Here is a 26,373-nt window from a genome sequence, read left to right on the forward strand (position 1 = left end):
GCCGCCCCACGGCACCACCGGCAGCATGTGGTTGTGCGTGGTTGTTGTTGCTGCCAGTAGAGCTTGTTTAGCTTGGGGGACCTGGAGCAGGTGGCGTGGGAGCAAGCCCAGCTTTCCCCGTGGCAGCCGTGCCCAGGTGGTGTGCCCACGGTCCCGTGCCGGCAAGGATGGCTGCCCTCCCCGGCCCTGCCGCCGGCCCGGCACACCGCTCTGCCGGGGCAGGGCTGGGGATGGGCTGCGTAGGAAGCACATGCGCTAAGGAAGACAGCAGCTGGCTTCAAGTCTTTTCTAAAGCAGCTGACTTCAATAGCATCTTCTGCTGTTTAGGACAAAAATCCTCTCCCTGCTCCTCCCTGGGCTCTCACCCGGCTGGCGTGGCCGCTCGCCAGCTGGGGTTATGTTTTCTCTCCCTCTGTTCTTTGCATCCGACTGGCTCTCCTGTTACCTCCCTAGTGTTTAGAGCACATAAAATGTGTTGGTTCTTTTGCTGATTATGATGACAGTAAATGCTGATTTTAAAGGCAACCTTCTCTCCTTGTTGCAATGTATTCACGGGAATGGGCTCGTGTTCAGCCGGGGCAGCGTGCCGTGGCTTTTCGTGGCTGAATGCAGTGGAGGGCAGTTTGGCCACGGTGCCTGGGACCAGGACACTGCATCCTCCCGTGTGCTGTCCCCTGCACTGCACTGCGTTCCCTGGCCTCAGCACAGCGTGTGCTGGCCAGCATGTATCTACGTGCTGTTGGGAACTGCAGCCCTCGAGCAGCCCCGTGCTGGTCAGGAGAGCGAGATGAGAGTGCAGACCATTGCTCCGGTTATCAGAGTCAGCCACGCACCAAAGTACTTACAAGACAGGTCATCGAACCTATTGCAGAGCTCTGTGCTTTGCTGTGGGTTTGCTCCTTGCTGCAGTGCATGGCACATTGCAGGCTTTCAGCCACAGTGACCACCAAGGGCTACGTGAAAAATCCCGAGTTTAAGCTAATTGCCCATCACTTGCAAAACACACTCAGAGTCGCTATGGCAATTCCCAGCAGCACTTCGAACCAGATCCTGAGTCACCAATGCCTTGAATCACACCACAGCAGCGGCCCCCCTCCTGCAGCCGTAGTGTCCTGGTCTCTCCGAAGGCAGGCATCGCTCCAGGAGAGACGCCCGTGGGCACGCGGTGCTTGCTGGGGCCAAGCACTGCTCTCCTGCAGGGACACCAGGCAGGACATCCCTCCTGCCTGTGGGGAGCCAGGAGGAGGAGAAGGCACCAAAAAGGAGGGTTAGAAACACAGTCAAAAAAGACAAAGTCTGCCTTTTTAAATGAACTGCAAAATTTATTACAGTGGTTTGCTCCCGACAAGGAAGTTGGTAACCTCCTGCCTGGGAAGGAAGGGTGGGGAGTGGGGAAGGGAAGGGATGAGGGGGAGAAAAGGATGTGAGAGACAGAGAGAGAGAGAGAGACACTTAAGGACACTTTTCATTTTCTGAAAATAAAACATCTTTTACCTCCCAAACCATATTCTCCAGTTCTTTAAGTTCACAGAAAGAAGAAGGTGAAACTGAACCACAGACTTCAGGAGGAAAATGCACAAACGTTGAAAAGCAGAGACAAACATGCTCTTCTGCATCTAACAAGCTTCCACAAACCGCATGGCTCTGGGCACAGCGTCTGCAGCTCCTCAAGGCACCGGCTCTGCGCAGAGCCGCAGCGGACAACAGCCTCCTCGAAACGAAGAGCAAAACACCGCTGTGGAAAACAAACCTGAACCAACCCCAGCCGTGCTGGAGGAGCCCCAGCGGAGCCGGGGGGGGCTCGGCCATGGCTGGGGGGGGGCTGTGCTGGGCTGCCCGGCAGCAGTGCGGTAGGAGAGGAGACCATGGCTGAGACCGAGAGCAAGCAGCAGCGAGAGTCCAGTACATCCCAGCTCGGGGGGCTGCAGCCCCCCAGCGCTGCCCAGTCATGTCTGTGAGCCCCTGTCCTGTGACTGGAGAGGAACCGATAACTCTTTGCTTGTGGCATCGGCACAGCATTTGCTGTGACCTGGAGACACGGTAGAGCACAACGGGGGGTCTGGGGGCTCGGCTTGACCCAGCCCGAAGTGCAGGACAATTCTTATTATTCTTTACCTATGCTTGGGCAGGTAAATGGAGGACGGGGCTGTAAAGCCCCCCCAGCTCCCCTGAGCCCCCAGGCACGTGCTGTCGTGGAAGCAGCTCTGGGCTGTTTGCAGTCTGGACCTGCTGCTGCCCTGGCACCTGCGGTGCAGGGGCCGGACCCTGCACCTCCCTCTGCCCCCATCACCGGTGGGCAGGAAGGGGACAGGTCCGTCCCCGGCCCAATCCTGCCCCTTGGCTGTTCTCCTGCGGCTGACGGCTGGAGCAAGGCAGGACCTGCGCTGCCCAGGGACACTGTCCCGGGGCCACCCCGTCCTCGCGCTTCAGGAACCAGCTCGGTTCGTGGTGCCGATGCCGCCCGGGCACTGTGACCTGCAAAGCTTTCCAGCCGCGGGGATGTTGTGCTGGCACTGAGGACGCAGCAGCAGGGCCACCGGCCCGAAGTGTCCCGAGGACGATCCCCTGCTCCCAGTACCAAAACTGTTAGAGCCTCTGCAGCAAAGCTTTGACATCCCAGAGACGTGCTGACCGTGGACACCTGTGGGCTCTGGGCACTGCGGCTGTCAAGAGCCGCAAAGCCATGGCTGCTGTCTCCAGCACCGGCAAGCACTGAGAAAACAAATCTCAGCTGAGCGCTCAGCACTGCCCATCCCTGCCTGCCCTCACTCGGCAGGGGCTGCGGTGGGATACAGAGCAGGCAGCAATGCTGAGGGGAGCCAGGAGAAGGGACCCCGACACGTGCACCCTGGGGTCCTGGCTCGGCTGCATGGGGCTGACATCTCCAGCCCCAGCCCTGGCGTTCTGCTTGGCTCCTGCAGAAATCCTCTGCCTCTGTGCTGGTGGCTGGGGACACCCCGACCACCGCAAAACCACAACCCGGGGGGTTCACCTCACCTCTCCCCTGCCCTGTGCACGAGGGGCCCTGAGACATGGGGCAGGGTTGGGGGAGGGATGGCAGTGGTGGAGAAATGGCTGGTAGGGACAGCAGGAGGGGAGCATAAATAAGAGAAAAGCCAGGACAGGCTTTACCCTTCCTTCGTGCCGCAGAGCCGGGTCGGGCAGGCGACAGGTTGGGCACCGGCTGTGCAGAGGAGCCGGGGGGGCAGCGCTGCCGATGGGGCAGTCCAGCAGCCGAGCCCACGGCCCCGCAGCCATCAACTGTCCTTACTGTGTATTAAAATAAACCACCTGGGACTTTTGCAATAGTACAGGTTAAATAGCGTCACTGAGAAAAGCGGGGTGGAGAGGCGGCACCGGCCTGCCAGCCCCAGGCACACGTCCTGCCCCTGCCGCGCTGCTGGCAGCACCGGGGCTGCGCCGGGTCCGTGCTGGCGGCCGCACTCAAGTCCGCTTGGCGTGCAGCATCTCGATGAGGAGGTTGTTGCAGGGCACCTCGCCGCTCAGGTGCTTGTGGTAGAGGTACTCCTCCGCCTGCATGCTCAGCGCCCGGACCTCTGCCAGCCGCAGCAGCAGCTGGCGAAACTTGTCCGTGGAGTGGGGGTAGTGGCAGACGGTGTACTCCAGCAGCGCCGCGTTGGCCTTCTCCTGAGCGTCCTTAGCCAGCGTGTGGTTGTCCAGGTACTTCACGTCTGCAAGGGAGGAGGACAATGGTGAAACGGTGCCGAACGCACGTGTTTGCCCCATCCGTGCCGTGCTGCGCTGGGTGCGCCAGGAGGGACCCACGCTCCTGTGTCAATGCCCCTTGTGCACAAAAACGCAGTGCAGGAGGGGTCCCATGCCCCATCCCGGCCCGGCCATGGGGTGCCCATCCCTGCCCTGCCTCCCGGGTCTCCCGCGCTGCTGAAGATGGACACCCAAACCCCCCGGCATCAGGAGGGCCGATGTCCCCCTGCCCTTGCCACGCAGGAAGCTGCAAAGCCAAAAGATGTTGCTGGCTGCGCCCACACAGAGGGAGCCGTTGCCATGAGCCCCCTTTAATTCCTGAAGGTCGAGGAAGCGGCTGAATTAATTCCCCGATAAACCTGGTCTTTCCAATGTGGCAACTGGGCTCACCAGCCTGGAAACCCTAATCCTCCGCTCCTCACCAGGGTCGCAGCAGGTCCCCCATAATCCTGCTGCCAGCTCTGCTGCCTGCAGGGTGGGAAGCAGCGCAGCACCAAGGTGCAGGCAGGGTCTGGCAGCCAAGAGGCCGCTGCATCCCTGATGGCAGCACTGCAGGAGCTGGGGCATGCACAGCCCCAGGGCAGAGATCGTCCCTTGGGATGATGGGTCTGGAACTGCCCTGCAACCACAGCCGTGGCAGAGGAGCGACTGCAGGGACAACCCCAGCTGGTGGGTCGGGGTTTCTCCGGGCTTTTGGGGCAGCCTGAGCTGGGGTCTGCCCTCCAAGGATGCTGCCTCAGTGCTTGGGCTGCCATGAGTGCTCCGTGAAGGAAGCACTGATTTTTAATCTGCGCAACATGTTGTTAAACTGGCCCCACACACAGATTTCAGTGGCTTTAGGGAAACAGTGCCGTGCACTGCCCCATCCGCCGGCTACAGCTACACGCAGCAATGGTATCTCGGCGCCTGCCCACGGGAGACCTTGCTGCAAACCCCGGCACCGAGCCCATTTGGGGCAAGCAGATTTCATAGATTTACTGTATGGCACGGAGGCACCCAGCAGCGCCGCGCTCGGTAACGGTGCTGCCGGCTCCACTGCCCACGTCCAGCAGCCGCAGATGCGTGGCCAAATTCAGGTCTGTGTTGGCAGCCTGGACACATCCTGCCTGTAGGCTGGGAACAGGGAAATCTGGGCACGGGTTCTGGCCAAGGCAGCTGGGATTTGGGGGTTCGTTTCTGGTTTTCATCCCCCAAAAGCGGGGAGCCAAACATGGCCGTACCCAGAGGGCTGAGCAGCTTTCGGGAGGGCAAAGCACAGTGCTGGTGATGGAGGTGCCTGAGCAGGAGGGAGCAGACGGGAGCCCCGTGCCACTGGGTGGGGGTGTCTGTGGACTCCCCTACCCTACCTGGCCCTGCAAGGCTCCCTTGGGGGGGGGGCCACGGCACCCAGCACTGCTCCAGCCCAGCAAAGCTGGGAGCCCCCTGCCTGTGCTGGGGCTCCGGGCCGGGCGCTGTGCGGCACAGGCACAAAGCGCCGCAGGTTGTGCCAAGATGCACTTTATCAGATCACCCTTCCCTTTTCACGCCTGCAGCACATTTGCTCCTATTGTGGCCGTCTCCCTTCTACCCGGGTTGTTGTTACGAAATCTCTTTATCTGCATAAGGTTATTCTGCATGTCATTAAAAAAAAGAAGTTATATTGATAAATGTCAAATCTATCCCCTGAGTTGGCTCAACAATAGCTAGTTCTACTCGATGAACTCACCTGGTTCTCTGAAAGACCCTATTCAGTGTTTAATTGAATATTTGAATAATCTTTTCATTCCTGCAAGGAATAAAGAATGTTGTCCAAATAACATTGACTCACTTCATTTAGAGACACTGCAGCAGTTGCAAAGACTGTCCTGTGACAAAGCCTCCCATCACACATACAGATATGCCTGGGATTATTTCTATGCCCTCAAGTGTTCTTCCTATTCACAGCTCCTTTTGTTTGGGAGAAGCTGCTGATAAATTGCAAACGCTTAAGGGAATGTGGGCTATAAAAGCCTCTCTTCCTCCCCTCCCCAAGAGTAGCTGCTTCATGAATGTAAGTCATGAAATCGAATGATAGGTCAATCCATTAAGGCTCTATTAAGCCCTTCCGTAGAACAAAGCTAACCTGTGCCGTCCTCATAAATATTGCTATTTTGAGAAGCCCTAATTTTAATTAAATCTCTTTACCTGCTCAGGAGAGAAATCTATTTAGAACTCAAATGGCAGCTCTTGTGAGTGGGGCTTGGCTTTGACTGTGCTGTGGCAGAGTGGTAAATGTGGAAATTCTCTTGTTAAAGGCAATTACATCCTGCACATAATACACAATCCCATCCTCTACAGCTGAGCCTGCGAAGGGCAAATTACTCCAAGTGAGCTCTGCAATATGGAGAGAAAAAGTTGGATTTGGGGCAAAATGATGTATGGGGAAACACAGCTATTTGATTCCACACACTCCCTGAAAGCCGCTGCTCCAGGGAAGCAGAACCACAGCTGCGATCGGCACAGCAGCCGTGGCCGCCGGCGCTGGCTGTGCTCTGGGAGGACGCTGCCCTTGCTCGCTGTGCCGTGCTGTGCTGTGCCGTGCCGTGGCAGGGGTACGTGGGGCAGCACCGGGGGTACTGGCCCTCCCGGTGCTGAACCCGCGGGGCAGTGGCCGGGGCAGGTCCCAGCTCAGGGCACAAGGCCCACCAGCTCCTTTATTTCCCAGCCCAGGCACTGTTTTTGCCACACCTTATCACTGCTTGAACAGCAAATTATCATACCTAATTTCTCTTGATTTCAAAACAGCTCTAGAGGAAAAGAAAGCTGCCGGAGGAGGTGCTGCAGGTGCCGGATGGGACAGCAGCGCAGCTCCCACGCCCCAAGACACCCACCCTGCCCGGGCTCCTCGGCTGCCTGTGGCTGCCGGACTTGCCTGCTAACCAGACATATCCACAGCAAACCTGAGTCAAACCAGTGGATCCTTCAGAGCTTTCTGGCCCTGACCCTGGCCCCTAGGATGGGGGAGTGGATTCTCACTGCCTACAGCATGTCAGTGCTTCCACTTAACCCATTAACCCAGCGACGGTGCTGCTCCTGGAGCAGGCTGGCTCCTCAGCGACGGTGACATATAGCGATGCAAACTCTCCCTCAAGCACAAACTGCCAAAACCCACAGCAGTGTCCATACAGCGCAGAGTGCAGCTCATGGCCTGCTGCACTTGGCAGTGAGGCACAGAGCCACGGGCAGGACCCCCCCGGATGGGACCAGAAGTGCAAGCACAAACCAAGGCATTGGGACAGGGACGGGGACGGGGACAGGGATGGGTTGGGATGGGGATGGAGACAGGGCTGCCCCAAGCTGGGCTCACTGTCCCGACTCAGCACCAGCAGCCAGCCGCTGCACATACACAAGCACAAGTTTCCCTGGGGAAATGCCAGTTCCTGCCCCGTCTGGGTGCGTGCAATTAGCAGCAGCCATGGAGGCGTGGGAAGTGAAGCAGCCACGGTAGCAGAGGTGCGGGCTGGGAGTGTGGCAGCCAGCTGAGCCCCTCGCAGGTCCCACCACCGTCCTCTCACAGGGAGGTGAGATCTCCCACTGGGACGAGACCAAGAGGAAGGTGTCAGCACATGGTAATTAAGGTAGCCAGGCTCCCTGGGGTCCCTGTGGTGCTCAGCACCACCCACAGCCACCCCACCCCACCGAGGGCTGAGATCCCTCTGGTGAGACTTTGACGGGCATCCCTGCCTTAGGGCGATGCCTGCGGGGAAAGGAGGCTCATCCCTGGTTGTGGTGCATGGCAGATGCTCTCCGCAGGGGCGGCAGGGTGGGAGCAGGGCAGGAGCAGGGAAGGAGCAGGGCAGGAGCAGGGAAGGAGCAGGGCAGGAGCAGGGCGGGCAGAGCTGCTGTGCAGCCCCAGGGACGTTGCGGGCTCTGGCAGCAGCACCCGTGCTCCTGTGTATTTTGTCTAGGTGAGGCAGGACTGTGTGAACCCGCCGCCTCGGCCCGACCGCAGGCTCCAGGGCTGAGCCTAATCAGGAGCCACGCGCGGCCCCTGCCCACTGCGGTGGCACGGGCTCTCTGACGCAAATCCCGGGAGATAGGGCTGTCCCCGGCTGCCGCCTCTGTCAACACGCCTGTTTTGCTGCGGCCGTATCAGCCGGTTGTTTCCCTGCCCGGTCCGACGGGAGAGTGACCAAAACAGTCTCCGCTTGGCCAACGGGGTGGCAACGGCCCCCACGGCTGGAGGCAGAGCCTGACCCACAGCGGGAGACGTTTCGGAGCTCCCAGCGAGGCGTGGGAGCCGGCACGTCCCAGCCCTCGCTCCTGGCTCCTCATTAAAAGCCCCTTCGCTGCCCGTCGGCGCAGCAGCCGGCACGGCTGGACCCTGAGCTGCGCGGGGTCCCTCCGACCGCGCTCCCACCACCCCCCTGAGACCCCGCGGCAGCACGGCCATGACACCCGAGCGCGGCCGCCCCTCGTCCTGGCCCCCCCGCGGCAGCACTCACCGAGGCTGAAGAGGATGAGGAACTTGAGGCAGACGAACTCCTGCCGGTCCACCTGGAGCGAGTGCAAGTGCAGGACGAGCTCCTGCGCCCGCAGCACCAGCGTGTTCAGGATGGAGCCGGCCTGGGTTGCGATGGTCGACATGTCCACCTGTGGGGATGGGGACGGTGTCAGCCATGGTGGCCACAGTCCCCCCCAAACCGGCTGCAGGGGACCCTGCGCAGGGCAGGAGCTGGGCACCAGCCCAGAGTACCGACTGAGAATTAGGAGCGTCAAAGCAAAGGCTGATGAGTGAAACAGGAACCCCGTTTCTCCAGCACTGGTTGAAACAGAGGGGCCCTTTGCAGGGTGCTGGCATCGCAGGCACCCGTGTCTCCAAAAACCACCCCTGGGGAGGGAAGGGGCCCCTTCTCACATCCCGCCTCTGAGAGTACAGGTGTGGCTGTTGATCTTTCCATGAGAAACATTTTTCTCCAGAACCAGGAGCTGGATGGCAGGATGGGACAGGACGGGATGGCACAGGACAGGACAGAATGCAATGGGATGGGATGGGATGGGATGGGATGGGATGGGATGGGATGGGACGGGACATTCTGCGCAAGCCATCCCATAGCACAGCAAAACGAACCCGTCCGCCCTGCACTGGGTAGGCAACCCTCGGCCAGAGGTAAGACAAAAGTCACCCCGCACCCCCCCTCGCCCCCACCGACCCCTCCGCAGCATCCACCGCAGTCTCTGTGGGCCGGCGCTCACCTCCTGGCCGGTGACGAGCAGCACGCTATGCTCCTTGCCGTGCTGCAGCTGCCGGTAGACGTGGTCGAACACCAGCAGCTCGCTCCAGCAGTTCTGCAGCAGCTTCATCTGGTCGCCCACCTGAAACACAGCCAGAGCAGTGCCGCTGACGCCCATCGCGCCGGGGCACGGTCGGCCACGGGGGAAGCTGGGGCTGCGTCTGCACGAGCTTGTTCCCGGCTGGCAGGACAGGGCTGGGATGCCCCGGTCCCTGCACCACCCCTCCGGCCCCCCAGCTCTGCGTTCGAGGGTCAGCTTTATGTTCTAACCCTGTGGCAGCGACGGCTCAAACTCACACCATCAGCCACTATGGCATGTTGCCACATTAGCATTGGACCTGGGCAGGACTCGCACCCATCTGTGTCTCACCCTGACCACAGTAGAAAGGGGTTTTCTAATGGACTGGCATCAGTGTCAAAAAAAACCCAATTTTCACTGCTCACGTGCCCAGAAGTAGAGCAACAAGTCCAGTCATCGGTGCCACTACATGAAGCAGAGAGTGGATGAGGCCTTCTGCCACAAGGATGAGCAATGCCTTGGTACAGATACGGCATCAACATGATGCGTTGGAGAAGTGACAAACCTCTGCCTCCCTCCAGGTGACCTGATCTACAGAGACTTGCCCAGCCCCAGGTCTGCTTTGTGCATGCATTTGCTTGGCAGGCCATCGTGGGGGCGGTTGCAGGGAGCATCACCCATCTCCCTCGGGAATCTGGCTCCTCCAGGTGGGACGGAACTTCGTCCTCCAGGACTTTGTCCCTGACCCTCGCAGCCTGGCAAAAGCCTCATTTTTTTAAGAACCTGAAACCCTCCTCACCCTCCCACCTGCAGAGCATTTCCCAAATTCTCACACACACATTTATACATCGAAATTGCAGTCTGACTGTGAACAAGCTCCTAGCAAGGAGATGCTGCATCTGATTAATGAAACATTAATTGCAAAGGCCTGGTCTGGCTCCTGGTTCCCATGTCCACCCCTGCCAGCGTGTAACTGGGCTGGAGGTTGCGCCCCACTTCGTCTTGCTACTGGTATCCCCTGCATCACCTCCAGCCCTCCCTCCATGTTGGGTGGGAGGAGAGGATGGCAAGACTGACACCCACAGCACTGGTTAGCATCTATAGCGAGGATTGCAACCACCAGCTCCCTGCGGCTGCGTTACATCTGCAGGCTCACGCCCCATGCACACCTTGTACTGCGCTCACACAGCACCCACCCCGTGCCCGGCAGATATCCCGCGGGAGGCCAGCCCGGCAGCGAGATCCCCTTGGGCAGGCGGGGAGAGCTGGAGCTGCACCCCTAGTAAGGAGATGCTGGGCTGGAAGAGAGGAGACGGGCTGGGCGGCTGCGCAGGGCCAGCTTTGAAGCAGCTCAGTGCGTTTCGGTGGCACTTGCCGGCTCTTATCGGCACGGGTTTTTCCCCCACCAGGCACAACCTCCCCAAACCACACACAAATCTTTAACAAAATGACTGCTGGCTGCGTCTCCAGGCGGGAGGGAACGCGTGGCTGCTGCACAAAGGCCCTGTGTGTCCCGGCAGCCCCTCTGGATACTTTAAAATGAAAGAAGACAGTATCCATCCTTGCCTCCCTGCCCGGAATGGCAGATTTGTTGGGGGGGGTGGACAGAGCTGCTGCAGCACAGCATGGTCACGGGGGAGCCGCCGGCTACGGGGCATCGCTGCGCCCTGCACCTGGCAGGTCAGCCTCTGCCCACACTTCAACACATGCATGATCACGTGCACGTTTGCACGTGTGCTGATGTGCACGTGCAGGCACAGGTATAAGCATCCACAGCTACGCTTTCAAAGAAATAGCTGCAGTTGCCTCTGGTAAGAAGCTCAACCCAGGACACAACTGCAAGGACCTCCACAGGTCCTGCGGGAAAGCCGGTGGGCTGCAGGCAGCGCCAGCGATGGGCAGGACGAGGTGCCAGAGCCAACGGCTGCGTCTGGCGAAACAAAGAGGCCAGGGTCGTGGTGTGACGTGGGGCACGCTGCCATCCCAGCTCAGGGAGCGGGCAGGCAGCGCGCCGCTCAGCTGCCTTCCCCGCCACCCTGCCGAGAACCACCATGGGTCACCAGCTCCGTCCCCTCAGCACTGATCTCCGTGGGACCCCAACTCCTTTCTGCAAAGAGCCGAAACCCCGCCCTGCCCGGAGCCCCCTTCTCCTGCAAGGCTGTTGTAAGGAAAGGGCGGGGGGTTATCAGTGATACTTCCCTGCAGAGCAAATTCAGCGCCAGCAGAAGAGCTCTGCAGTGCCATTGTGCTCGCTGCCTTTAATAGAAGGAAGACAGATGCAGTATCACAGGACTGGATAATACCCTCGTTTTGCTGAAGAGGCTGCAATAAACCAGTGCTGGAAGATTGCAAAAGGAATAGAAGTCAGATGAGAAAGAGCTTTATGGTCTCAGAGCCCGGCACTCCCCGTGAGCTGCCGGGATTTGTTTCTCAAGTGCGGTGAGTGGCCAGAGCTGGCTGCGCAGCAGCACGGGGAGGGAGATGTGGCGCAGAAGGCAGCTACGGCGACCAGGGCTGTGGTGCCCACTCCTGCCCAACGGCACGAAACCCACCTGCAGCAAGATGCAACGGGGCTGCCAAGGCCAGGCTCGCCACCCCATCGCCCAAACTGGAAAAGGAGCCACAGTACACAGCCCAGCAGAATAGACCATGAGGTTTCTGTTCAGCTGCTGAACAAAGAACTGGGGAAAAGCTAATTCTGCATCAAAACAAAATGGAGATTTTCGGAATTTGTGATGACCTCTGCCCCAAGGTGAATGGCTGGCTGTAACCACGGCCAGCCCTTGCAGGGAGCTGGGCTCCTGGCACAGCAGCGTGCTGCCAGCCCAGCCGCACGCCCCTGGCCAGGGCTGAGCTCCTCTGCTCTGGCTGAGTTGCAGCGTTGTTTTGGAAGCTCCTTCCTGTGCCTCATTCCTGAGCAGGACGAGCTCCAGAAGGGACAGACTGAAGGTTTTACCCTGAAAATGGTTTTAAAAAATTCAGCTTTTCCAAAAGGAAGCATTTCAACATTTTTGAAATCTTCTTTTCTTCCTTTAAAAATTACTAATCAGCTTCTCCCAAACTCTACAGGTGGGTTCAGCTCCCTCAGCAGAGCACCTCCCTGCATCCCGTCAGCAACACATTTCACCCTGCGTGGCTGTCGCATGGCTGTTCTCCCGCCGGCATTCTCCAGCGTGCCACAGCCTTTCCTGGCAGCATCGCAATGCACCGGAGCCACGTGGCTGTGGCATGGGGGGGGGGGGGGGGGTGCAGCTGGGGGCATGACAGGGTGGGCTGGGGGCTCTGAGGGCTGGGCAGGGCTTGGGGACATCTCCAGAGACCCCAGCCCTGCCTGCACCCCAGCACCAAGCTGGGTGTCCCTGTGCCCCGGGCTGGGGGCGGCAGCAGGCGTCCCGCCACGGCCCCGCTCTGGCAGTGTGTCTCCGGGCTGGAGATGACCTCCCCTGTGCCCAGCGCCAGCCCCTGGCCTCCCAGGAGGAGAGGGCTGCTAATGGACGGCCACTCAGAGTCAATCAATCCTCCCGGCGAGGCGGCACGCATGCACTCTCGCCTTTAAAAGTTAAGCAAAGGATCTTCCTCTTTTAATGTCAAGGCTTTTCAACGGAGTGCTTTATCAAGGACCTGATGCAAGCTATCTTTAAGAGGCGATTTTATTTTTTTTTTTTTAAAGCAGGCATTTAACCCATTCACAAAACACGGCAGCGAAACACTCCCACACAGGGAGAGCACTCCCCTGCCGCCGAAAGCGCCTTGATGCTGAAGGCCTGTGACCCACAGAAAAATGCATTTCCCTGCAGCAAATGGGCTGGGACCAAGGGCAGGAGGGGGCCAGGGTGTGCAGAGGCACGGACAGTGCTGCCCGGCTGCAGGACCTGCATGCAGATGTAGTTTTAAACCTCCTGCAACCCTCCCTGTGGGTTCATAAGCATGAGGAGAGGAAGACCCTGGAACTGTTGGCGCTCCCCAGAAAGTGCCCAAGCCACCCCAGTGCCTCAGCATCCCGAAGCCAAACCCCCGCGGGGACAGCAGAGCCCTGCTTGAACTTGCTGCTCCCTGCACGGCTGGTCCAGGGCATGCCCCACCTCAGGTACCGCCGTCTGCCCTCGAACATCTCTGCAGCGCTACGAAGCAGAGTGACCCACCAGCAATCCCACTTTGCTCAGAAGCCCTGAGCGGGTCCCAAGACATCGATCCCCAGCCTCTCCCCACCCAGCTTCAGCATGCCACAGGCACGAGGAGCGCTCGGATGCCCCTGACCTGCCTTCACCCCAGGGATGTTGTCCAGGCCTCCTCCCAGATCACTGGTGCAGGATTTGCCCCAGCAGCTCCCACCCAAGTGCACGGCACATACCAGTGCCCTGAGCCGCAGCCCAGGCAATTACTGGGTGCGAGCAGGACCTGTCACCTTGGCTACCGAGAAGTGCAAAAGTGGATTACCATCCGCCAGACACCTGCAATCGAAACCCCACACAAGTCTAAGGTGTTAATGGTCAATGCAGGTCCCCATCCCCCTGCCCAGATACCACCGCGATGGGCATCTTAAAGCAAAAAACCACCAAGACCAGTGCGGCAGGGCCAGGGTCTCATCTCCCTGCTGGCAGAGAACCGTGTCCCAGGCTACTGCTTTTTGCTAGGGCTCACAGGCAGCCAGCTGCAAGGCTGTGTGGGCATCGTGGCTCTGCGTGTGCATCCCGGGAGCGAGGGCAGGGCTGTGCCAGCCGGAACGCCAGCAGGCAGGGAAAGCCATCACATTTCCCCTAGTGCATAGGATGCTAAACATTGCTGCAGCATCCATGACCAGAAGGAGATTTTAAATCTGCCAAAAACGCTCTGGCCGTTGGCCAGGAGATGGGGTCAAGATGACCCATGCATGCTAAAGGCAGAGAAGCAACTGACTACAAATAGGCTTTGTCGTGGCTCCGAGATCTCTTAACGAGAAGCGAGGGACAGCAGCCCAGCAGACAGACCCAGCGACCCGCAGGAACCCCTCGGTCCATGGGAACGGTTCTGCCCTCAGTGTCCCTTCCCCCTGACACTGGTGCTTGCCCGTGGATGGGAGGGTGGTTTGCCCCGGCCCCACGGCGAGGAGGGGCCAAGGAGGCGATCGGCATCAGCCCACCTCCCCGTGGCCGTGCCATGCCCCTCCACCGGCAGCAAGGACCCGCCGCACACCCAGGCCAGCCCGGCCTTCGGGCTGAAACCGCGGCAATTTGTTTAACATTCCTGGCTGCTCATCCCAATCTAAAGGTCACTGCACCCCTGTGTGCACAATATTTATATGTACGTATGGCAGTAACACCTATATAAACCAGGCTGTGCAAGATACATGGCTATAAACCAAACTGAAACCAGACACAATGTGAGTGTGCAAGCATGCGTCTGTATGCACATCTCTCTGTCTGTCCCTCTCCATATATATATAAAAAAATTACATCTGAAAGGACAAAGTTGCCTGAGACTCACGACCCAACAAAATATATTTCACCCCCGGCCCATATTTTTCTTCCTGAAGAGATGCTGCAAATCTTCCCTCAGTCCTGACACATCTCATCTAGACTCAGTTAAAGTTCGTATTTATGGGCGTCAGCGCTGACCTCTTCCACCTCCGCCCGCGCGGCCTCGCGCCGCGGCTGCCTGGCCGGCCCTCGATAAACAAGCGGGCCCCCAAATCCCCCTCTGCCGCGCGGCATTATTAGTCTTGCCTCCGAAGGCCAGCGCAGTCCGTAATTCTCTGCCTGGTGACACGAGATGAACGCCGCGACATCAGTCTCCCCGGCGGATTGGCATGGGGACCCTCGTTTGTCAGTGGCAGACTGACAGAATTACTGGCCCTTAAATGAAACGATATATCTGGGAAGTTAAATCTGTTTTCAATCTGACTGCCCCGCGCCTGTGGGCGGACGTGGCGTGTGAGCCGATGTCAAGAGGCCATTAGCCCATCTCCCCCCTCCTTCCCCGGGCGCAGCGGCAGAGCCGGGGGGGCTCTCCCCAACGCCCCCCACCCCGGCCACCCCACCGGGAGGAGATGGCAAAGCACCCAATCTGCCACTGCCCCTCGCCAGGCTGCTAGTGTGGGAATGGGAACAAGACCTGCCACCTCCAGGGGGGATCTGCTCCCGCTCTCCCTGGGCAGGGAGCAAAGGCTCGTCCTGGCCAGCCATGAGCCAGCAGGTCCCCACGGCCCCGAGGTTTTGCTCCGTCCTCTCCAGGATCCCTGCGAGGCCCGCGGGAGAAGCCGGCTGTCTGCAAAGCAGCCCTGCGGCAGGAGCACGTGGGTGCTGGGAGTGTTCAGGCAGGGGATGCCGTGCATGGGGTCGTCTGCCCGCACCCCCTCCTCACCCGCCTTCACCCCCTCCCTGCTTGGCATCAGCCCAGCGTGATGCCCCGGAGCAACGTCCCAGCCCGATGCCCTTCCAGCCTGGATCCCCGCACCGGCCTCGGCCAACAGCCCTTCCCCGGCTGGGGATGGACACCATTGCCTTCACACAGATGTTCCCCGGGGATGGAGAGGGCTGCTGCCATCCCCTGCTCCGAGGAGCCCTGAGCACCCAGCAGGGACTGCCTGCATGACGGCCATCGATCTCCGAGATCACAATTTTACTCCGTGCTAGCAGGCTTTAGGGTAAAGCCATAAACTCTGCACTAGCAGGAGTTCATTTACCGCCCCAGCAGCTGTTTGCTTTTATGTGCCAGGCAGGAGCAGGAGTGGGGTTTCAGGAGCTGCAGACCTACTCCTGCTTCCCAACAGCTTCTCCCCACATGCCCAAGGGAAAGCCACCACCCTGCGCCAGGGAGGACGCGCCGTGCCGGGTGGGTGGTGGGCAGCCCCAGCACCATCCCCGGGGGGACATGCACAGAGGGGCCCGGGCACCACAGCCCCGTGCTGGGGGCTTGGACCTGCCCGGTTCTGCTGTGCGCTGCCGAGCCGGCGCACGGGAGGGAGACAAGGCCAGCAACAACCGCGCTTTCTCACGCTCCCTCTGGAGTCAGGGTGGGACACGCTGTCGTGCAGTCCCTGGGAATGTGCCCCACGCTTACCACGTGGATGGAAGCAAAAGGCATGAGCCCCCGGGGTGGCAGTGATGGACAGGGATGCCCAGCCGAGCTCCCACCCCTGGGCACTGCACCCCGTGTCCCGGGCATGGCAGGATGCCGATGGCCCTGCCCAGGTGAGGCCTCTGGTGCTCCTGTCCCCCCCCCCCAGCCCCACAGGAGGAGGAGTGCCCGCTGACGTGGATTCACACGGAAACAGCCTATTTTGGTGGCACAATCAGGCTGACAATGGACTTACAAGGCTACGCGGCACCAGGAGCTGAATTTACACTGTTTACAATATCTCCTGCAAAACAACAACCACCCTGTTCCCAAAATCCAGGCTGGACACTGATATGATTGAAATGAGCCCGACCCACTCCCACAATGCTGTTTCCTGACACTGTTCCGGCAGCCGGGGGCTATTTTGAGCCGTGAGGCTCTGCAACGCTTGGCCCCATGGCACCCTTTTGGGATGGGCATGGGGAAGAGCCTGGCCCTGTCCTGGGGCACAGTCCCCACGGCACCACGGGAGGAAGGTGATTTTGGCCAGAGCCGGTAGCACAGCCTCACGCTGGAAGCACAGGAAGGCACCCAGGTCTCTCAGCAACCCCAGGACATGGGTCTCTGGGTTTTGGCCACATCATTGCAAAATTTTCTCTCCCATTTTTGTACCAGTTTGTGATCTTAGTTCAGCCCAGGACATGAATGGAAAATGTCTGAAAGCTTGGCAAGGTTTGCAGGATGGCAGAGGCTGTCCCACCTCTGCTAATCCACCCCTTGGCCCCAGCAAGTAATTGGGGGGATTTGCTAGAGGGGATGGCCCGGCGGGACGGAGGTCAGTTCAATGTCCCCCAGCCGGGCACGCTTATGGGCTGCCGGCAGCAGAAGCAGCTCTGGAGGAGGCTTGGTGGTGTCCCCTGCCCCGGCCAGCCCTGCCCCGGCTCCCTGGTGCTAATAGGCACCCACCCGACAGCATCGATTTTCCTCCTAAAGACGGAGGAGAGAATTGTCTCAACTATAATTCCTCAACGTTACATTTTTCAATTATATCTTGAGCTTGACACCACAGTCACTCTGCCAGCGATTGCTCCCACACCTGCCCCCACCGTGATGAATCTGAAATCATTAGCTCTGCGGCGACAGTGGGAATCGCTCCGGCGCGGGGAGCCAGGAGCAGGACAGGGACGCACCAGCACATCTGCAGCACTGGTGGCCCCGGGCTCATGCCCACGGGCATTGCCCTGTCCTCACGGCATTTCAGCCCCAATCCTGCCCATGGCAGCATCCCATCCTCACGGCATTTCAGCCCCAATCCTACCTGCCTCTCCTCTCCCGCCCAGTGCAGCGTCCCTCCCCGCCGCCCAGATTCCTACCTCCAGCTCCTTGAAGAAAATGCAGCTCCGTGCCCACTCCACGATGGAGAAGAGGGTCTGGTCGGCCATCTTGCACATGAGGCCGAAGGTGCTGAGCTTCTCGTGCCGGCCTTTGCCTTGCTCTTGCTGCAGGCAGGCCAGTATCCGTGCCTTCACCTGGGCCTCGTCGGGCTCCAGCTGCAGCAGCTTCAGGATGACCTCGGGGATGTCGGGGGGGGAGCTGCTGGGGTAGGTCTCTGGGTACACGTAGGCGGGCATGGACTCGTGCGCGTTTGTGTAGTGGTCCGGGTACTCGGACTTGATGGTGCGGTTGGGGAAGGAGGGGTAGTGGTAGCTGGCGAGCGGCACGTGGCTGGGCACAGTCATTCCCAGGGAGGGCGTCCCGTAGGGGCTGCGCTCGTAGTCGACGGGCGTCAGGGCGGCAGGATTGGGCGGCAAGGTCTTGGACATGGCGTGGATGCTGTGGATGGTGGAGGACAGGCTGTAGTCGTTCTGCACCGGGGACATGATCTGAGGCACGGTCTCCAGCTTGAAGCCATTGGCGCGGATCAGAGCTTTCTTCTGCTGCTTTAAGGCACGGTCCCGCTTGTACATGGGTCCAAACTTGTTCCTCCCGCCGCGCATCCTGTCTGCACGCACAGCTGGGGGGCAGAGAGAGGGCAGAGGCTGCAGTGAACCTGCGCGGAGGGAGACCAGTGCTTCCACGTGGCACAGAGAAACTCATGGGCGGGGGATTTGGTGGCCAAACGGGGCTGGGGGGGCACTGGGGAGACCTTCCCAGAAAGCCGCTGGCAGGCTGTGCTGCTCCCAGCCCAGCCATGCACACCATGAACGTGACATGGCAGGTTCAGGTGCCTGGCTCCGGCTCTTGCCTTGCTGGTGTCACCCTTAGAGCCTCTGGGAATCGCAGGAAAGGAAGAGACATTTGGCTTTAACTACAAAATGGGCTGGGGGATAAAGCAGCTTGCATCCCTCACAGGTTGAGAGGACAGCCCATGAAGCCCAGACAGACAAGGGGGCTCGACACCCACTTTCATTTTTACGACCCCTGGCTCTGGAGCAGCCCTGGGATTTCCTTGTTTCTGCAGAGCCTGGGACCCCACAGCCCCCTTGGGACCCTGGTTTGCCTGCATCCAGGCTGCACGTGCTTCTTTTCTGCAAAGCTCTGCCCCTTTCACAGGCAGCACAGCTGGCAGGTCCCGCTGGGCGCACTGCACACCACAGCAGGGCTGTGCTGGCTTTTGGGCAGGAGGCTGCCCATCCCTGCTGGGTATCAGCTACGGCCGAGGGGCTCTGCCACAGCATCCCGCTGGTGGAGTCACTCTGACGGCCCCATTGCAATCTCCCAGCTGTAGCAAAGCAGATGTTCCCTCTGAACCCCAAAAGAAACCCAAGAATGTGTCAGTGCACGAAGGAGCAGGTGCTTCTCTGCAGCAGGAGATCGTCCCTCCGCACCACCCTGCTGCGCTCCCAGGGACTGCTGCCCCGGCCCACCCTTGGAAAAGCGTCAGCTCGCTGGGAGCTGGGAGCTGGACGGCGGTGCCGAGGGATGGAGGAGAGCGCGCCAGCAAGCACAGCCCACAGACTTAGCATCAAAGGGAAAAAACCCTCCGCTAGTTTCCGTCCCTGCTGACAGCAGGCAGGCCTTGCTTTTGTGTCTCAGCTGTTGTTACCTCTGCCTCTCTTTCGCCTACTTATCCTGGGACTGCTGGAAGCACGGCCAGCCCCCTCAGAGAGCCAGGGCACCTCCCAAACTCTCCCCAGGCAGGCTGGAAATGGGGAGCGTCGCCGGGAGCAGCAACATTTCCAGGGCGAGCAGGAATGTGCTCCCAGGGGAGCTGCCCCGTGCTTCCTCCCTCATTCTTTATTCATGAAAACAGCATCTCGCTGGGAGCAGGGCAGCCAGAGGCATCCTCTGAGGTGAGGTGTGCTGTGGCCCCCCCACTCCTGAAAACCTGCCCACACACCTCTGGGCAACAGACAGCTGCCCCGGGGCCATTCCCAACTTCAGGGGTACAAGGGAGATGGCCGCAGTAAGCACGTGTGCGTACCCCTGCCGGGATCCCCATGGGCAGACCCCGTCACGAAGCCCAAGCTGGCACGGGCAGGACTGGCGTCCCCAGCCACACACCCCGGAGATGCCAGAGCGCGCCGAAAGCCCAAATCTCCCATCCACTCGACGTAATGTGTTTCTACCACTGCTCAAGGCTGGGCCCAGCGATGCCCAGGATCACATCCCAAGTGGACCACCGTGACTCTGGGCAAGGGTGCACAGGCAGGGACCCCACGGTGCTGCCTGCACCCCCACACACAGCCAGAGGTGCTCACGGCCTGGTCTCTCAAACCCTCCACAGGCAACTGCTAGTACACCCCCTTCCCTCTCCCAGCAAGGACACAAAGGGAGAAGAGGCCTTTTAATTCCCTCCTGCTCCGCTTTTCTTGCCGTTTGTGCCTCACTTGGGATCGGGAACAACTTGCCATTCACTACATCCCAGCTGGCTGCCGGGAAGCAACCGATGCGCCCCGACCTCTGGGGCAAGGGCGCCCGAGCGGAGCCACCCAGGAAGCGCCTGCACCCCCAGCATCCCCCGAAACCCGGGCTGCAACCAGCTGGCACGGCGGCAGGAGCGGGCCCCCAGCGCACCCCCTTCCCGCTCCCTCTGCCTCGCCTGCCCTCATCCCCCACGCAGAGCCCCGGCTGGTGCGAGCTGCAGGCTGAGCTCTGCCTCCCCTCGCCCACCTCGCCCTGCCCGGGGCAGGGATGTGGGGGTGCCCGGGGGGTGCCCAGCGGTGCGGGCAGGCTTGGGCTAGGGCTGTGCTGCTCTCCCCAGCCAGGCTTCGCTGCAGCATCCCTTCAAGCACTTCAAGGGGGGCCTGGGTCAATGCTCTGTCCCCCAAATCAATCATCTCAGGCTTGCTTTTGTCCTGCGGAGCTGGAGGATCACCTTCAAAGTGTCACTTCAGATTCCCTGCCCAAAAATACTAGGAACTGAGGCTCTGGTTTTTACCACAAAAGAGGTGGTCCCATGGGAATATCACCCTGCACTGGGGGATCCCCCCCAGCTGCCTGACTGCAGGGCTTTGCTAAGGAGCTAACAGCAAGAAAATAAATTAAAAAAGGCTGTTTAGGAGGAGCAGCCTTCCGATACCCCAGCTGCTGCCCTCCCGGGCCACGGGACCAAAGGAGCTCCACGGCGAGCTAGACAAAAACTGCTGAAAAGGGGCAAACTGAGACCGCGCCTGTACCCCCCGGCCACCCCAAGTGCTGCCCCTGCCTGCCTGCCCCCAGAGGCCCCAGCCCCTGCCCAGCGCCCAAATTGTCCTCCAGCACCCGTCAAAACTGCCAGAGCATGCACAGATTGATTTAAGATACCAGTAACTCCAGCCCAGGGAGGAGAGTGAAACTGGGATCTGTTTGGAGACGGTGCTGGAAGCCAGCCCACGCTGGGAGTTTGCAGGGGCTGATTTTGCAGCTTGATGTTGTGTCTTACTCCTGCGCCTCTGCTCGCAGGCTCTCATCCCGCTCCTGGAAGTGAGCGGCCGCTCTGCAAGTACGCGAAGTACTTTCTGATTAACCCGCACTCTGCCCTGAGCTCCTGGGCAGGCGAAGCCCTGCGCAGCGAGCCTGGCTGGGTGAGGGGTCTCAGCCCGGCTGGTGCATCTGGCCGCTTTCATCCGCTGCAAAATGTAAACGATTTCAGGGGAGAAGAGGTGGGGGGGTGGCTGACTCTGGTGGGGGGGGGCTCCTTTCTGTGTCTGCTTTTGCTTTGCAGTCGCCTACCAGCGATCTGTCCCCCTGACTGTATTTTCTTGGCCCATGCTAAGCCTCGCAGAAACCACAATGCACGACTTGGGGATGTTGGGGCCCGACTCTGATATCTCAATCGGGATCGACTTCTCTGACACGAGTGAGGTGGCGGCCGAGGGGGCTGTAATTGCATTCCCCGAAAGTCAGACGAGAAATCTGTTATACTAAATGTCATCAAGAGGAAAAATGTAATTCGTGGTGGGTCTTCAGCAGTTTTATTGTGAGCCCCAACATTTTTAACGTTTTCCTTAAGTCTCGGCTTCTGGAATTATGTGCTTAAGGAAACCAATAATTTCTATGCTATTTCCCAACCACTCTGCCAGCAAAGAAAATCCTGGAAAGTTGAAGCCGCAGCAGCCAAAACCCCCGGGGAAACAAAACAAAAACAAAAAAAGGAAAAGCAGGAGGCGACGCGAAAAAACGAATTTTTTTTTAACTTGGGAGGGAAAAACGGAATCGAAGCGGCCGCGGGAATTACCGGCCCGGGGACGCGGCGGGGACGGGCGGGCTGCGGCGGGGACAGCGCGACCGCGGCCGGGGGAACCGCGCAGCCCCGCGCAGCCCCGCGGCCGCCCCCTCCGCCGCCCCCGGCCCCGTCCGCAGCCGCGGAAGCCCGGCCGTGCCCGCGGGGAGCCGGCCGGCGGCTCAGCCCTACCTTCCAGGCGCATCCCCACGGAGAGGCACTTCTGGAAGCGGCAGTAGGGGCAGCGCTTGCGCTGGGTCTTGTCGATCTTGCAGTTCTGGCTCTCGGTGCAGGTGTAGTGCTTGTTGTTCTGCACCGTCCGCTTGAAGAAACCCTGCGGCGGCGGGCGGCGGCGATGCGGCGGGCACCGGCACCGGCATCCCGGCATCCCGGCATCCCGGCATCCCGGCATCCCGGCATCGGCAGCCCGGCTCCCCGGCAGCCCGGCACCAGCATCCCGGCCCCGCGTCCCGCTTCCGACGGAGGCTCCCGCCGCGACGCCCCCCCCCCCCCCCGCCGCCCCCCCGGCCGCCCCGCCGCGGTCGGGGTTCCCGTCGCGGCCGCACTCCCGTCCCGCCGCCGAGGGCGAATCCGCCGCGAACGAAAACGGGCGAGGAGCGGCCCGCGGCCGGCCCCGCTGCCCCGGCCCCCGCGGAGCCCCCTCCCCGCTCTCCGCTCAGCCCCGGCCCCCTCTCCCCCGTGCAGCGGTCCCCGCACAGCCCCGGGCGCCTTTCCCCGGTCCCCGCAGAGGCGCCGGTCCCCGCACAGCCCCGGCCCCGTTCCCCCGGGCCCCCCGCCCGCCCCGGCCGGCTCCTACCTTGCAGCTCTCGCAGGTGAGCAGCCCGTAGTGGTACCCGGAGACCTTGTCCCCGCAGACCGGACAGAGCTCGTCCAGGTCCTCATCATAGGAATAGTCCATCCCCTCCAGTGGCCCTGCTGCGGGACAAGCCGGCGGGTCAGCGGGACGGGACGGGACGGGACGGGGGACGGGGACGGGGACGGTGGTCCCCAGCCCCTGCGCTGGGTGCGGAGCGGGAGCGCGGCGCGGCGGAGACCGAGCGGAGCGGCAGGTGCCGGAGCCGGAGCCCTTTATAGCGCCTGGAAGAGCATCTCCATGTTGGTGCGGGCGAGCGGCCAGCCCCCCGGGGGCTGGGGAACCTCCTCTGGGGAGAGCGGGCGGCTCACGGCGCCGGGGACGGGCTGGGGGCGGAGGGACCTGCCAGCCCGGGGCCGCGGGGACGCGGGGAAGGGGCCGCGCTCTGCCCCGCGGCCGGTCCCCGGCCCGGCAGGCCCCGGCGGGCGGCGGGCAGCGGGCGGCGGGCACGGCACCCCAGGCCGGCAGCTCCCGGCAGCAGCCCCGGGCCAAGAGCCGGGAGTGGGGGGGGGCGGGCAGAGGGAGCTGGGGGGCTCGGGGCAGGAGCAGCCCCCGAGGGCAGCGCTGAGGGCGGCAGCTCCCGCCGCTGCTCCCCGGGGTTGGGGGGAAGATGCTCAGCCAGGCCTCGGTAGCGCAGGGCTCCGGCCCCGGGGACCCCAGGGCAGGGGGCATCTCTCTGCAGGAAGGGGCACGGGGCCCTTCCCGCTCCCACGGGGCTGGTGGAGCTGCCCCACGCCGTCGGTGGGCAATAACGAGCCCCCCACCTCCCCAGGCATCCTGCCTGCAAAGCGGCAGGGCCAGTGTGGGAACTGGGTGTCCTGGGGGCTGGAGCACAGTTAAACGCGTCTGATCAAGAGGAACACCCCGCAGCCGGCCCTGCTCAGTGCACAGCCCCTGGACCCCCGGGTGCTGCCAGAACCACCCCTGTTATCCTGCACCAGGCCATCCTGCCAGCCGGCCGGCTGCAGGGAGGTGCTCACAGAGCCGGGGGAAAGCTGCATGAGGAGCACTGGGGTGTGCAGCAGCTCCCAACACCTCCTCTGGGGCCACTACTAACGAGGTGACAGTTCGGACCTAGCACCAGCCACCCCACATGGAGCGGCTACGGCCAACAGTATCCTGGTCCGCCTGTCGGACAACGGTTGTTCACCGCCCGTATTTAATTCATTGCTGCACATTCAGGGATTCTTAATGAAATATTCCATGACGGCAGCAGACCGGCACAGCAGCACCCGTGCTCCCGGCACGTCCTGTTTATTGGGATGCTCCCAGGCCGGCTGGCCACACACTGCGGCCCAAGCACTTGGCCATGGGGAGCTTGAGGCTCCGGCCCTGAGCTGGGCACTGGAGCTGAACCCATCCCATCAGGGCTGACCCGCTCGGGCAGGAGACCCTTTGTGGCTGGTGCAGAGCTGCAGTCTGTCCCAGCACGGGCAGGAGCCTGCTGCCTGCACAGCCACCCCGGGGGGGGGCTCCGATTCGAGGTGTTTTGATGCCGAGGGAGCTGGAGGAAGGGCAGCGGCACGGGGATCCCGAGGTCTTGGGCGCCTGGAGCTCCTGCACGGCTGGGGGCTGTGCTGCCGGCAGCACCAGGTGAAGAGGAGCCATGGCTGCTGGCCCCACACGGCTCCTCCCGCACGGCTGATCCCACACGGCTTGTCCCGCATGGCTCATTGCACACAGCTCATCCCACACGGCTCATCCCGCACAGCTCGCCCCACACATCTCATCCCGCACGGTTCATCCCGCCCAGCTCGCCCTACACGCCCGCTGCCGCCCGCGGGTGCGGTGGGTGGGAAGCGGCGCTGGCAGGGAGAGCGGCAAACAGGAAACGGGCTCGGTGGAGCATCGCTCCAGAGCGACCAGGAATCAAGCCCAGGCTAAGAATAGCAGCAGAGCAACCCCCGGTGCGGGTCAGCTGCCATTTGGCCGGGAAGGAGCGCTCCCACCGCCGGCAGAGCCCCTTGGCCGTGGCCCCCTCACTCGCCGCGAGCTCCCGGGGGAGCTGCTGGGCAGCCATGGAGCGGGACCTGCCATCCGGGAAGAGGAGCCCAGGAGGGGCCGCGGGTCGGGAGAAGAGCCGAGCAAACCCCACAAGGAACAAAAGCAACTCGGAGCCGAGGGTTGCGGTGCCTGCCGGCGCGGGATGGGGAAGGGTCGTGGGCTCGGCCAGCCCCGGGCGCCACGGGTTCCCAGCCACCTCCCACGCCTGCTCTGGGGTGTGGGCGCTGCCTGCGTTCCCATGGATAACACGCAGCGCTGGGGTGACCGGGACCCCCAGCTACCACGGGCTGGGCTCCCAGAGCCCCTCGGCAGCCAGATCTGTCATTTCTGGGCAGCAGCACGGCTGAGGGGCCGAGGCTACGGCGAGGCCTCGCTCTGCTGCTCGCGGTGTGCAGTCTCCATCCCCGCGCCTGCTGATGGGGACGGGACGGGAAGCGGAGGCCCATGCATGGCTCCGGCTTCCTTGCCAAACCCTGCCGCGTCTCCAGCTCTGGCCTCGGCCGCCACCATGCCGGGGAATGGCGGCAGCGGCCAGGAGACGGGTGGGACCACGGTTCTCCCCACGGACACATACTCACCGCGAGGCGGCTGCGCGCCCTGCTGCGCGTGGGACCGTTGTGGCAGGACAGCCTCGCTCACGCTGCCGGCCAGGAGCTGTGACCCGAGGAGCCTTTGTGGGGTGTTGGGCACCGCCGGCCTGTCTGCAGTGGGCTGGGGGATTTATGGGACCTGTGTCCAGCGGGAAGGTGTCGGGGATCTGGCTGCGCACACGCCGCCCCGGGCAGGACACCGGCCAATCTCCTCCCCATGGGGGCCAGGCTCAGCTGGGATGGACCCACTTCGGTGCCTTATTGGCTTCTGTGGCCACGTGACGGCGCTGAAAAACATCATAATTAGGCTACAAAATGCTGCCCATAAACTAGCATTAGAAAGTGACAGCGGAGATAAGTGGGACCCCCGCGGCAGATAACGCGCCATGGGAGAGAGACCTTGCGGGGAGGTGGGGGGCACCGGCGGGTGGTGGCGAGCGCACCAGCACCCACGGCCACGCTGATTTACGGCCCGGGGAGGGAGGGAGGGGGCCACGGGCACGGGGCAGGACGCCTCCGGGAGGAGTGCGAGCCCACCGCACCCACCCAGCGCCGGGACCTGCAGCGGGGGCCTCCCCAGCCCCCAGGGGTCCCCTCTGCAGGGGGGCGTGGGAGGAGGCTCCTCCACGCATGGGGCCCCACGCCTGGGGTCCCTGCGAGCTCGCGGCGCCCGTGGCCGGCAGCTCCGCGTGTGCCGAGACAGCTCTCGAAGAAAGCCGGAGCCCCTGGGCTGGGGACACGGTGGGCAGCCAAGCCCCTGGCAGCGGAGGTGTGTTTGCCGTGTGTGTTTCCCCACGCTCCAGCGCCGGGCACGGTCCTGGCCCGCAAGCACCACGTCGGCCACAGGGCTCGGGTTTCCAATCGCCCTGTGAAAACGCGAGGGCGGCGAGGCCGGGTGCCGGGGTGAGAGGCCGTGCGCGAGACCTCCCGTCCCGCCAGAGCAGGGATTTGCTCCCGCCGTCGGCCCCGCGCTCCGGCCGGCCGTCACCAAGGCGTCTCCCTCTGTGTTTGCGCACAGGGTCCCGCTCTTTGCCTTGTCCCGCAGCGACGACAGCCCCGAGGACGGGCTGGCTGCAGCGGCCCCGAGCCCCGTGCCGGCGCAGCGAGGGCTGTGCCGCAGCTCTGCCCCGGCCAGGCGGCTGCTGGCACCCGGGGTGGGACGGCAGGACCCGCCATCCCGGGCTCAGGGGTCGGGGAAACGCTCGTCCCCCCTCGGCATCAACGCAGCC

At 62.0% G+C, this 26,373-nt stretch overlaps 1 protein-coding gene across 1 annotated transcript; it reads right to left on the reverse strand.

The window, feature by feature from the left end:
- Nucleotides 1-3,315: 3,315 nt before the first annotated feature.
- On the reverse strand, nucleotides 3,316-25,219 carry NR5A1 (nuclear receptor subfamily 5 group A member 1). Its single transcript, XM_030001182.1, has 7 exons — nucleotides 25,133-25,219; nucleotides 22,494-22,612; nucleotides 21,869-22,010; nucleotides 17,406-18,046; nucleotides 8,941-9,060; nucleotides 8,190-8,337; nucleotides 3,316-3,692 (listed from the first exon to the last, which is right to left on the reverse strand). The coding sequence occupies exons 2-7, from the start codon at nucleotides 22,593-22,595 to the stop codon at nucleotides 3,445-3,447; spliced, it is 1,401 nt and encodes a 466-aa protein (XP_029857042.1). The 5' UTR covers nucleotides 22,596-22,612; nucleotides 25,133-25,219; the 3' UTR covers nucleotides 3,316-3,444.
- Nucleotides 25,220-26,373: the final 1,154 nt, after the last annotated feature.

The sequence above is a fragment of the Aquila chrysaetos genome, chromosome 24 (genome assembly GCF_900496995.4).
Source record: "Aquila chrysaetos chrysaetos chromosome 24, bAquChr1.4, whole genome shotgun sequence".
Taxonomy (NCBI): Eukaryota; Metazoa; Chordata; class Aves; order Accipitriformes; family Accipitridae; genus Aquila; species Aquila chrysaetos.